Below are 13,334 nucleotides of genomic sequence, written 5' to 3' on the forward strand. Positions count from 1 at the left end.
GGCGGTCCCCCTTTTCTCCATTTTCTATACTAGTCGCTCTATTGTCTCTGGCGCCAGTATTTTTCAAACGGGGGAATCGTGTTTTTCTCTCCTAAATAGAAAATCAGCACCAGCCAACAATTTTTTTTCTTTTTATTTACACGATTGTACCCTTGCATGAACGAAAATATATCATGATAATTATAGTTTTCATAGTATGGTTTCCATTCACGTGTGTTATACCGTAACTAAAAAGCGAAGTGTTAGTGTGAATCTTCACAATATTCTTTGTTAGCCCACCATCATTGTTGCATGAGTGATAATGAAGCAAGTACGTCTATAACTCTGACACTAATATTTGATTGGGTTCTACTCGTACAAGAAGATGTTCGGCTGGCATAGATAGGCTGACTGGTCGCTTTTTTTTTTTCAGCTGGAGTAGTATTGTTTTCTTAAAAAAAAAAAACTAGCATGAACAGTGAAACAGTATGAACAGGGTTTTTTTTTTAGTCCAGCCAAACCAGCTGCGAGTCTTTAAACTGCACCGACAGATTCAAGGTTTCGCCACGTTTCCTCCTGCGTCTTATTGGACAATCTCGGTTGCTCCATAGGCAATGAAGAGTAAATAACGAGTAAGGGCATCTCAGGAGTACCCAAAATTTTAAATTTGTTCCTAAAACCATTGAGCTTTTTAAATCGCAAAAAAATGTTGGGAGCACACAAAAAAATCCGTATAGTTTTGGAACAACGTGGATGTAATAATTCCATTGCTATTTTTTTATGAGATCGTCCCAGTCTTTGGTTGTGAAGATGGACTTGTTCTCATCTTTTGTTCGCTAGTAGGGATTGAAAGGAATATGGGTGAAGATGTTTTTAACACCGTGAGCAACAGTTACCGGCAGCTTATGATTGGGTGATATTATTTTCTATCATGTTCATCTCCTTCACGCGAATAGATTACAATCCGGCGCCACCTGCTTCGATCTGCCCGCCTCATCTACCCGGGCCTCTCTTCCTCCGACCCAACTTGGCTTGCCTCCTCTCGACCGAGGTGCCCTCCACCCCTCCAATCGCCTGAGCTCACCCTTCCGCCAGTTAAGCCACCCAAGCTCCCACACCATCCCTCCGATCGTGGCCGAGGTCACTCCCTAGAGCTCTGACGTTGCTCCTGCGACCGCCCCGAGCTCGCTCCCTCCGCCCAATGAAGTCAACAGATGCGAGCTCCCATGTCGCCCCTCCGATTGTGCCGAGGTCGCTCCCTCCATCGAGGCTCTGAGGTCGCCTCGTTCGCCCAATAAAGGTCGTTATGCCACCGCCCACCGCCCCGAGTTTGCTCCCTTCTCTCGGCAAAGTTAACAACCATGACAAACACAAACGGAGAACGAAAACGGCATGCAAGAGGGATGAGCCCGTCCCCTCGGTTTTTAGGGTCGGAGACAACTTCCTTTGTATTTCTTGGAATATTCTTTATAGGGGACGGCTCTATCCTCAATGGTGCCTGAACCAAACACCCTTAAAAAGGGACTGACCTATCCCGACTCACCTTATCCCCCGAACCAAACACACTCTAAACCCTCTAGAATGTCACAGAATATAGATCTAGAGTTAACGGATAGCAAACCTTATTTGATCATTACCTCACCTCTTGTTCTTTTAAAATTCCCTTTGTCTTTTTTTTCTTAATTGTTTTTTTACCCAAGGTTTGTATAAGACTCTTTAATTCTTATTTAATCATACACAACCACACCCCTCTAGTTCCTTTCAAAAAAAAAGAATGCCACATGATTAGGTAGTTTTACTTAGATGAACTGGTTGAATGTGAGATAAATTATGTTTACGATCTCAAATTACTTAAACCTCTATTTACAACAGCATATGATAATTGCTTAAGTTTGACCAATCTTTACTACTGTTACTACTGCACACAATATGGAAGAATGTGTTTTTAGTCATTTCCTTGGCTACATGTTATTGTCGGTGTTTCGGACCGGGGGGTCCTCAACCAACTAGTGAATTTGTACTGCGTGTTCCCAATCTCGGATGATGATGCAAAGAGACATAAGGATTATACTGGTTCAGGCAACTGGGGCCCTACGTCCAGTCTGAGAGATCGATCTTGTATTCTTTGCATCGAAGTGCTGGTAGTAGGGGGTTACAAGCACGGTGAAAGAGGGAGTTAGTCCCAGGTCTCGGCGGGAAGCGATGTGGGCTGCTTGAGACGTTGCTCTCAGGCGGTAGGGAAGTGTGCGTGTTACAGGGTGTTGTTCTTCGTGAGTGCTCCTCTGAAATGGCCCAAGTCCTTTCCTTTTATAGTTTGAAGGGAGGACAAGGGTAGTACATGAGCTAACTATACGGCATCGTGTGAACAGAGGTGGCGTGTCCGAGCCCTGTAGCCTGTTCCTGTGGCGGTGTAGTCGTCGGAATGGTCTGTCCCTGGAGCGCTGTGGCGATGTGCTGGTCACATCCGATCCTGTGCGTCATGGGAGCTCCAAGGCTGCCTCGGAGCGGGCGCGGCGGTCAGCGTGCGGGTCGCTGTGGATTGACTATGCGCAAGGCCGAGGCTCGGTTGGTGCCGAGGCCGAACCGCGGTGGGGGGTCTCGGTAGACGTGAATCCTGAGATAGCCGAGACCCTGGCGTGGAGTGCCGAGGCCTGGAGGGAGCGGTCGATCTGGTACACTGATTCGGAGGTGATGATGACTCGAACCAGACTTCCCATGCTACGTTGTCTTCGGGGCGGGGATCGCGGGGCACAGTGCTAGAATACAGTGGCCGGTAATCCCCACCGTGCCCTGTCTCAGCCGATGTGGCGCTGATGTGACTTCTTGTTCCGTCGGCCACTCTGTGGTGTCGAGCCACCGTCTGGCTGAGATTGCGGGAGTGGTTGACGCATTAATAGGACGTGACGTGCTGTCGGGAAGACCGATCGAGGCAGAAGCGACGGGTTGTTGTCGGCCAGCCTCGAGCGATATGGAGGATAGCTGTCTTATTCAAGGCTATTCGCACGGGACCTCGGGCGAGACAGAGATTGGGCTCCTTGCCGAGACCTCTCGCGAGAGGCCTCGCGAGAGGCGGAGATTGCGTCAGGGCGCCGAGACCTCCCATGCGAGGCCTGAGGCGAGGTGGAGAGCCTGGTGGGCTCGGACGGGGCCGGTGAGGAGCCCATGGCTTACCCTCTAGCTTTGTTGTTGATGGGATTTAAGTGACCTTTTTGGTGTACGCACGGGGTACCCCGTTCTATGGTACCCGACAGTAGCCCCCGAGCCTCAGGGGGAGTGCGTGCACTCTCCCTGAGGGTTTGTCAAGACTTAGCTTGCAGCCGCTCTCGTAGGGATTGTGTTTTGCTTCTTGAGGTTTCGGTGGGTGCGCGCGAGCGCACCCGCCGAGTGTAGCCCCCGAGGCCCTAGAGGAGTGGATTTTACTCCTCCAGGGGCTTTTTTCGTGTTTTGAGTGAGGAGTTTTTATCGTATTTGCTGAGCCCACAAGTATGAGTTTGGGTCGCGGGGTTTCAGCAAAGTTGCAGGGAGAGCCCTCGAGCCTCTGCATGAAGCAAGAGGGCGGTCAGGGGTGCCCCTGATTTCTTGTGCGACCCTCACGCTTCCTTTTCGCTCGGAAGGAGGGGTGGAATGTGCCAGATTACCCTCAGTGGGCACGAGCGGTGGCACTTCTAGTGAGCTGTTATTGGGTAAGTCCGAGTGGAGGCTCGTGCCCCGTTCACTAGGGGACAGCTAGCGGTCCAGAGACGCACTCCAAGAGTACCGGAGGGTTTTTCTAGTGGGTGCCGAGGCCGTTCGCTGGGCCTTGGTGGCTCGGTGCCTCCCTACGGTGGGATCCCATTCGGAGACCTCTCTGTCGGTCTCGGACATGACTTAGGACGCCCCGAGCGATCGTTTGCTCGGGCCTCGGCCATTCACGGGCTCACCCATAGTCATCCCTGACTCTGTTGCCTTGGGGCGGCTGTCGAAACCTCGGGGGGCCCAGCCTTCGAACCTCTGGACCATAACGGGCTTGGTGCCCTTTATCGTATTTGTAACGAGACTTCTAGCACGGGCTTAGGTCGCTTGTCTTTGTCTTGGATGCAGGAGGAGCCCCCAAGCCTCCACCCAGAGCGAGAGGACGGTCAGAGGTCTCTTGGCTTTTTTGTTCGACCCTCACATATCCTTTTCGTTTGGACGAAGGGGTTGTTTGCCGAGCCCATTCGGGTGTGAGCCGGAGCCGCTGGGTCTCGGCAAGGTTGCAGGAAGAGCCCCCTAGCCTCTGCATGGAGCGAGAGGGCCATCGGGAATTCCCCTGGCTTTTTGTACACCCCTCGCACGTGAGGGTTTGTTTGCCGAGGCCCCTTTAGGCACGAGCCTGGATCACGGGGTCTCAGCAAGGTTGTAGGAAGGGCTCCCTAGCCTCTGCACAGAGCGAGAGGGCCATCGGGAGCTCCCCTAACTTTTTGTACGACCCTCGCGCTTCCTTTTCGCTCGGAAGGAGGGGTTGTTTTGCCGAGCCCCCTCGAGTGCGAGCCGGGGTCGCTAGGTCTCGGCAAGATTGCAGGAAGAGCCCCCTAGCCTCTGCATAGAGCAAGAGGTCCGTCAGGGGTTTCCCTAGCTTTTTATACGACCCTTATGCTTTCTTTTTGCTCGGAAGGAGGGGTGGAATGTGCTAGGCTACCCTCAGTGGGCACGAGCGTTGGCACTTCCGGTGAGCTGTTATCAGGTAAGTTCGAGTGGAGGCCCGTGCCTCGTTCTCTAGGGGATGGCTAGCGGTCCAGAGACGCACTCCAAAAGTACCAAAGGGTTTCTGTAGTGGGTGCCGAGGCTGTTCGCTGGGCCTCGGTGGCTCGGTGCCTCCCTACGGTGGGATCTCATTCAGAGACCTCCATGCCGGTCTTAGACATGACTTAGGGTGTCCCAAGTGTTTCGCTTGCTTAGGCCTTAGCCCCGTATAGGCTCGCCCGTGGTCGTCCCTAACTCTATTGTCCTGGGGCGGCTGTCGAAACCCCTAGGGGCCCAGCCTTCGAACCTCTGGACCGTAATAGGCTCAGAGCCTGGTTCCTTCATCTGAAAGGAATAGGGCGGGGGGAATATCTTCTCCATCGGCTCGGCAACGGGTGGCATGCCTTTTGAGGCGGTTTCCTAGGGAGGCGAAACGACGCCTACTGCCGCAGTGGCCGAGCCCGACGTGGTGGATGGGACGTATCTGTTCCCGCAATTAATGAGAAAGAAGTGGGCGCATGGGTGGTAAAATCGGATCGTGGTTAACCGCGCCGAATCGAGGGGAAACTTCCCCGATTTCATCGCCTGTCCGTTTCGCCTTCACCCTGCATAAATACTCAAAGAGTCTCGCCCCTCCTCACCCTACCTTGCCTGCGTTAGCTCTACCTCCATCAAGCCGTCGCTAGAGCAGCGAGTGCCAGGAAGAAGAAGGGAGAAGACCGAGCCAGGGAGAAAGCGAGAAAGAGCAAGAGGGAGAGAGAGAGAGACAAACTCACCGCCGCATTCGATCCCTCCACTGTACTCATGGCCGACGACATCGTTGTCATCGAGGCGGACCCTTGGGATCCTTCCGATGTCACCGTGGAGACGCTCTAGTCGCTCATCGATGACGGACTCCTTCGTCCGGTGACAAACCCTAACAGGCCGGAGTGGATTGCTCCATCGGGCGAGCCAGAGCCGAGGCCTCACGACGGTTACGTCGTGAGCTTCGTCTCCTTTCACGAGCGCGGCCTCGGCGTCCCGGCGAATCGGTTCATGCGGGCGCTCCCGCACTACTACGGCGTGGAGCTCCATAACTTCAACCCCAACTCCATCGCACAGACGGCTATCTTCGTTGTTGTCTGCGAGGGGTACTTGGGGATTGCTCCCCATTGGGAGTTGTGGCTCCACCTCTTCCGGGCGGGGCATACCACTAAGCTGACCGGCATGTCGGGCACGAGGAAAGCGACAAGGGCCGGCGGCTGCACTCTCCAAGTGCGCCAGGACCGCCAGCACCTCTACATCCTAGCCCAGCTTGTGTCATCCAATCGCCGATGGTACACGAGCTGGTTCTACCTTCGCAACGATGACGGAGGACTTCACCCCTACACTGGGCGAATTGTGGGGAGCTACCCGGAGAGGTGGAAGTACGGTGTCCCGAGGGAGGATCAGCCCAAGCTGCAGCCGCTTCTGGAGGGGCTGGAGAGGCTATGGGGCCGTGGCCTTACCATGGCTATGGTCGTGGCTGCCTTCCACCACCGGAGGGTGCTGCCGCTGATGGCTCGGCGGCGGCTATTCGAGATGAGGCCGGGTGAGCTCAATAAGGGCATCCGGATGTCCTCCTCCGCCCTTTCCGACGAGGAAATTCTTCGTCGGGTAGGGGAGATGGTGGAGGCAAGGCTGAGCGGAAGCGTAGGCGTAAGCATAAGAGGCGACGACGTTTCTCAACCCAAAGGGGTATGGAGAAGGCACCGTCGCCAGGCTCTCCTCCGCCGGAGTTGGCTCCTCAGAGAGTGGTGGAGCGGAGCTTGATGTCGGGGCGTCGCCGGGTGCCACCGGCGTCTTTCCCTTATCTAGGCTCAGGCTAGACAGGTCCCCAATCAGGGGCCTTGCGCCAACAACTGGTCGTGGGATACCGTCGAAGAGCGGCGAATCGCCCTGGGTTCGCGTGGCATCGGGGTGATCCTGCTCGCGTCATGCCTGGCGAGCGCGGCAAGAACGGCCGCCCGGGCGCCGCCTGTGCCTGGGCTGCCGGTGCGTGACATCGTCGTCGGCAGGTAGGGCTCGGGGTGTGAGAAGTACCATGTCGTACTCATGCCCTAGAGACATGAACTCCAGGCTCCCAAACCAGACCACCGTGCCGAGACGCAACGGTCGTACGGGGTCTGCCATCCGGAACTTGTTAGGATCATGAAATTGACACGTAGAGGCCCCTACCTGGTGCGCCAACTGTCGATGTTTCGGACCAGGGGGTCCTCAACCAACTAGTGAATTTGTACTGCGTGTTCCCAATCCCGGATGGTGATGCAAAGAGACACAAGGATTATACTGGTTCAGGCAACTAGGGCCCTACGTCCAGTCTAAGAGATCGATCTTGTATTCTTTGCACCAAAGTGCTGGTAGTAGGGGGTTACAAGCATGGTGAGAGAGGGAGTTAGTCCCAGGTCTCGGCGGGAAGCGATGTGGGCTGCTTGAGACGTTGCTCTCAGGAGGTAGGAAAGTGTGCGTGTTACAGGGTGTTGTTCTTCGTGAGTGCCCCTCTGAAATGGCCCAAGTCCTTTCCTTTTATAGTTTGAAGGGAGGATAAGGGTAGTACATGAGCTAACTATACAGCGTCGTGTGAACAGAGGCGGCGTGTCCGAGCCCTGTAGCCTGTTCCTGTGGTGGTGTAGTCGTCGGAATGGTCCGTCCCTGGAGCACTGTGGCGACGTGCTGGTCACATCCGATCCTATGCGTCATGGGAGCTCCAGGGCTGCCTCAGAGCGGGTGTGGCGGTCAGCGTGTGAGTCGCTGTGGATTGACTGTACGCGAGGCCGAGGCTCGGTTGGTGCCGAGGCCAAACCACGGTGGGGGGTCTCGGTAGACGTGAATCCCGAGATAGCCGAGACCCTGGCGTGGAGTGCCGAGGCCTGGAGGGAGCGGTCGATCTGGTACACTGATTCGGAGGCGATGATGACTTGAGCTAGACTTCCCATGCCGCGTTGTCTTCGGGGCGGGGATCGCGGGGCACAGTGCTAGAATACAGTGGCCGGTAATCCCCGCCGTGCCCTGTCTCAGCCGGTGTGGCGCTGATGCGACTTCTTGTTCTGTCGGCCACTCCGTGGTGTCGAGCCGCCGTCCGGCTGAGATTGCGGGAGTGGTTGACGCATAAATAGGACGTGACGTGCTGTCGGGAAGACCGATCGAGGCGGAAGCGACGGGTTGTTGTCGGCCAGCCTCGAGCGATACGGAGGATAGCTGTCTTATTCGAGGCTGTTCGCACGGGGCCTCGGGCGAGACGGAGATTGGGCTCCTTGCCGAGACCTCTCGCGAGAGGCCTCGCGCGAGGCGGAGATTGCGTCAGGGCGCCGAGACCTCCCGTGCGAGGCCTGAGGCGAGGTGGAGAGCCTGGTGGGCTCGGACGGGGCCGGTGAGGAGCCCATGGCTTACCCTCTAGCTTTGTTGTTGATGGGATTTAAGTGACCCTTTTGGTGTACACTCGGGGTACCCCGTTCTATGGTACCCGATAGTTATTCAGCCATAAAAATGGGATTTGTGCCTTTAGGCTCAACAAACAAACAAGCCCATCATCACTTGTCAGCTCAAGAAAAGGTAAACCACATTTCTAATCCAACTAGAGCAATGCTCTGTTCGGCCCACTACGAAAGTAGTGCGTCGGCCGTATGGCTTGCAGCCTTGCAGGCGTTCATCAATTGTTTTTTTTCTCTCCATTGCCTTTAATTTGTCGTCAAAATGAACATAAACGTACAAAATGCAATTTTCCTAAAAAAATAAATAATAGATTCCTCTAAAAGAATAAACCAATACCTTTTATGGGAGTACGTCTATGGGCCGGGAGTAATAAACAAGATGAAAACATTTCATTGTCATTTATCATTTTTGTCATGATTTGAGATACACAGTAACTGTAGCTGCTATTGTGGTCGAACTTAATTGTAAGAAGAACATATTATTGACTTAGTGGGGCCCTTCACGAATTATGGAGAAATCTAGATTTATATAGATATAAAAGATTGTCTTAGTAGTATTCTCTTGTGGCCTGTGGGAGCTTGAATATTTGAAATCTTAGTTACGTCGTTTCCTAATTATCTGTTCTTTACCGATACGTTTCTGATTTTCGTTTCTGGCCTTCTAAATTTCAATTTTGTTGGGTTTAGGTAAAAAGACGTGCATGTGCAAGTAGTAGGAGACTTTTCCCAGACAGACCATTTCATCCCTTAGGGGCAGACGATGCCTCACAGAATATTGCCCGTGTCTTCTCTTGAACCAATTTTCAATAGCTGGCAACTGGCATCTCCATGCAGTGCAAATGTCCGGCACACATTTCTAGTAGTCCAATCATTTGGCTACGCGCGCTGCCGAGAGCATCGATCCTGCATAGTACTGCAGTCCAATCATTTGGGAATTAATGCTTGGCGATAATTGAGATTGCAAGGTATTAGGGCATGTTTGGTTCCAAATAAGTCACCTACTTATAAGTTAAAAAGTGAAATAAGTGATTTATTTTGCCAAACACCACCAACTTATAAGTCACCCCTGCTTATAAGTTTTAAGTTGGTTCACCCCTGCTTAAAACTTATAAGTCACCATTTTCCACATGGAGCCCACACCTTTAATGAGCTTATAAGTCATCTACAACCAAACAGGCATGACTTATAAGTCATTGGTTTTCAGTCACCTGACTTAATAAGTCACCTGACTTATGGAAACCAAACAGTCCCTTACTACCCCTATTGTGATGACCCTGTTAGGTCCTGTTTGATTCATTATCTGCTAATATTTCTTATCTAATATTAGCTAGCTAACTATTATCTGGAGGGTGTTGGATGCACAGCTAATGGAAAATGCTACTACGGTAACTATTAGGGCAGTCCCAATGGTGCATTGATGATGGTTTCTATCCTCATTAAATAACTTGCCACGTAGGCAAAACGCTGACATAGCAACGTAATTAATGAAGAAAGAGAGCAAAAATCATAGAAATGGTTTCTTCATGAAGAAATCAGGTCTACTCTTGATCCAATGCACCAAGAAACCATGAAATCTCCATTAGGGAGAAACCACCAGTTTTTAGAAAGCTCGTGTCGCACTCCCATTGGAGGAAGAAGATAGAGTTGGGAGAGAGAAAGAGAAAATAATTATTACTCATAGAAACCATGGGTTGAAAAATAGTACTTTTTTAGTGTGGTATCCTATGTTATATAAACTACTAGTTTCTTTCATTGGGACTGCCCTTGCTGTTATTATTTGATTTGATTCAACTAGTGAGATAGTTATTATCTACAGGTCCAACTAACAATTAGTTATTTCATTAGCTGCACCTGTTTGGATTCAAAAGAGATAACTATTAGCAGATAGCTATTATCTATTGGGATCCAAACATGACCTTAGATTCATTAGTTGCTGCTATTAGCTGGCTGGTTTGACCTAACTAGTGAGATAGTTGTTTGTTAAGTAGTATTAGCTAACAATTAATTGGACCCGTTTGAATCTAAGAGCAAGGAACTCCAGCAGTTTCCTATACTAACTTTAAAAGTTTTTGCATTGGGAACATGTATTATTTCTAACCAACCAAGCCCTTTTTTAATGGTTTCTTTGTCTCTCATCGCTTTCTCACCTGGAATACTTTATTTTTTTATTTACTTATGCGTCCAATTTACTCTGATCTCTTGAGAAAAATGTCCGATGAGCGGATAGGGAGTTTCTCTCAGCTTTGGAAACTTATGAGTTGGAGAGATATTTGACAATTTTTTTTTGTTTTTAAGAAGCTCTTTTACCAAACTATTAGAGGTGATTTTCTTCTTTTTGCTAAAAAAATAAATATAGAAAGTTATTTTACAAAACAACTAGAGATGCTCTTGAAGAGCTAAAATTATTAGTAGCTATCTATTAGCTTTATAACATGACAAATGACAATCATCAGATTTACAGGATGTAGAAAGCAACGCAGCCTCGAAACAAAGCATTTGCCGGACAATAAACAACAACGCCACAATGCATATATAACATATACCGCGTCAAAACAAACAATGGAGTGGCTTGTATTTATGCATGTACTCCCTCAGTCCAAACTATATGTCGTTTTGACTTTTTTTTACATAGAATTTACTATGTATCTAGACATACGTTATATCTAGATGCATAGCAAAATGAATGTATCAAAAAAAAATCAAAGTGACTTATAATTTGTAAATGAGCAAGTATACTACGTAGGAGCACTAATAACAATCGTCCCATAGTAATAACAAGAACAACAAGAGATGGAATTGTTATGGCTTACATTATTATTAACTTGCTGCATACATGCATACAGGAGTCAGACTGACAAATTTAAGCATCGAGAGTTTACTAATAAAAATTAACCACTCCATGACTCATCTCCACACATACTCAGGTGATAAAAGTAGCAGACAAATTAATTAATACACCAGCTAGAGCTAGTAATTACCATGCAAGCTTAAGGGGTGGAGGACGAGACATGATGCATGCGGTCAACCTGCAGATTATTACCATGCACGTGGATGTAGACGTAGGGGATCAATACTATAGATCGACCAGATAGATGGATGATATTGATGCAACTCCGAAATCAAATGGGCGGCCGGCCGGCGGCGGGGGGCAATTGAACAAGAAAGCAAGCACGACGGCGTGCGCGTGCCTAGGACGGCAGCTGCTCCATGGCCACCTCCTCCATCTTCTGGTGCGCCCGGGCTTCAATCTCGCAGCAGAGGCAGGGCCGGCTGAGCACGGCGCCGTGCGCGTGCGCGTGCGCGTGTCCTAGTTCAGCTACTCCCACCCCGCCGGCGGCGTGCGCGTCCACGGCGACGGGCTTGCGCGCGATGATGACGGAGTTGATCACCTCCCCCTCCGGGTGGTGCACGGCGAGCACGTCGAATCCGCCGCGCCGGATCTCCTCGGGGTCCACCACGGGATACAGGAACCCGCGAGCGCCGTGCGCGCTCCGCACCACCAGCGCCGCGCCGGGGGCCATGTGCCTCCCGAGGTGCTCCACCACGCGGGCCTTCTCCTCGGCGGCCATGCCCACCAGCGCCGCCAGGAACACGGCGTCGTACGACGCCAGGTCCCGGGTCACGTCCGCCACGTCGGAGGTGCGGAACGCCATGCGCGCCTGGAGCGCGCCGTCGCCGCGCACCAGGCGACGCGCCCGCTCGTTGGCGTCCCCGCAGATGTCGTAGTTGTCGAACGAGGCGCCCGGGAGGTGGCGCGCCGCCAGCACCAGGGAGCTCAGCGGGAGCGGGCCGGAGCCGACGAAGGCGACGCGGGACGGCGCCGGGCCCGGCACGTGGCGCGCCAGCAGGCCGTGCTCCAGCTGGCTCAGCAGGATGTAGTTGTTGAAGTAGGGGAACAGCGACAGGTGCTCCAGCGGGTTGTCGAAGGCGGCCAGCAGGTCGGAGTAGTGTGCCTCCAGCAGGCCCTCCGCGTCGGCGCAGAGGCGGATCAGGCGCCCGCGCATCTCCTGCAGCTCCAGGCCCAGGCGCTCCACGTCCACGGTGCTGCGCGGGATGCACGCTGTCACCAGCTCGGTGAAAAGCGCGTTCACCTCCGGCGACGGGCTCAGGGACGGAAGCTTCCCGATGGCGGCGGCCAGGCCGGAGATCTTGTGCACCAGCACCGCCTCGGCCTCCTTGTCATCCTCCTCCTCCGGCGGCACCGTCTCCTGGACGACCTGTACTTCTTCTTGGACGACCTTCCCCTCCTCCGGCTGCTGCTGCTCCTTGCCCATGACGACCATGACTGTGGAGTGAGAGGGACGTTGCGGGCTCGGCGGTTGCTTCGCTTTGGAGAATGGAGACTTCGGTGGGCGAGCTGAGGCAGCATATATAGACGGCAGGCCAGGCCAAAGGCCATGCGTGTGGGGGTGGCCATGCATGGGGCCCAAGTGGCAGCGGGAGGGACCCAGCTATGATGCATGGGACCCAAGTGGCAGCGAGCGGGGTGATACGTGCTACTAGAGCCCTGGGGCCCAAGCGGCAGCGGTGGTTGCTGGTTCTGGACCGTAGGTCCGTAGACCGTAGCTACGCACCTCTGCGTACGTCGGTCTGCAGTCTTGGCTTCTTCCTCTTCTCCGACGAGGCGACGACGACTCTGACCTCATGATCGGCGGCCGGCCGGCGTCGTTTTCTCTCTAGCTAGCTGTGCTGCTCCGCCCGACTATACCTGTCACCACACATGGGCCGGCCAAGTCCATCGATCGCATCATATACACACATACTAGTATGATAGACCATGCATGCACAGATCAGATAGATACTACGCATGGGTGTAGGTAAATAAATATATAGGAATTCCCATTCCTTAGTAATAAATCTATAAGTCCTTGATTTTTATTTTTTAGTTTCACAATATAGATACAAGATAGATAGATAGACGGATGATGCAAAGGACCTTAATCTCCCAAGTCTAAAATCATGGACAGATGGTGCACGTGCGCATCAACCGATGTACGTACTCACTTCGTATACCCTAATAAAGAGTGTTATTCTTAATTCATGAGAAATCAAATAATTTTAGCTTTAACCAAATATATAAAGAGATTATTAATATTTATGGTGCATAATCAATATCATTACATTAATCAAATGAATATATATTTAATATTAAACTTATTTAGAGAGACAAATGTTGTTAATTTTTTGTAAATCTAGTCAAACTTT

General features: G+C 51.8%; 1 protein-coding gene across 1 annotated transcript; it reads right to left on the reverse strand.

The window, feature by feature from the left end:
- Window positions 1–10,915: 10,915 nt before the first annotated feature.
- On the reverse strand, window positions 10,916–12,461 carry LOC136552972 (nicotianamine synthase 3-like). The gene has a single exon (XM_066544555.1). The coding sequence runs from the start codon at window positions 12,410–12,412 to the stop codon at window positions 11,318–11,320; it is 1,095 nt and encodes a 364-aa protein (XP_066400652.1). The 5' UTR covers window positions 12,413–12,461; the 3' UTR covers window positions 10,916–11,317.
- Window positions 12,462–13,334: the final 873 nt, after the last annotated feature.

This window comes from Miscanthus floridulus, chromosome 4 (genome assembly GCF_019320115.1).
Source record: "Miscanthus floridulus cultivar M001 chromosome 4, ASM1932011v1, whole genome shotgun sequence".
NCBI lineage: Eukaryota > Viridiplantae > Streptophyta > Magnoliopsida > Poales > Poaceae > Miscanthus > Miscanthus floridulus.

Excerpts from the sequence above, each read along its gene's own strand:
- LOC136552972 (XM_066544555.1), bottom strand. The coding sequence starts at position 12,412 with ATGGTCGTCATGGGCAAGGAGCAGCAGCAGCCGGAGGAGGGGAAGGTC.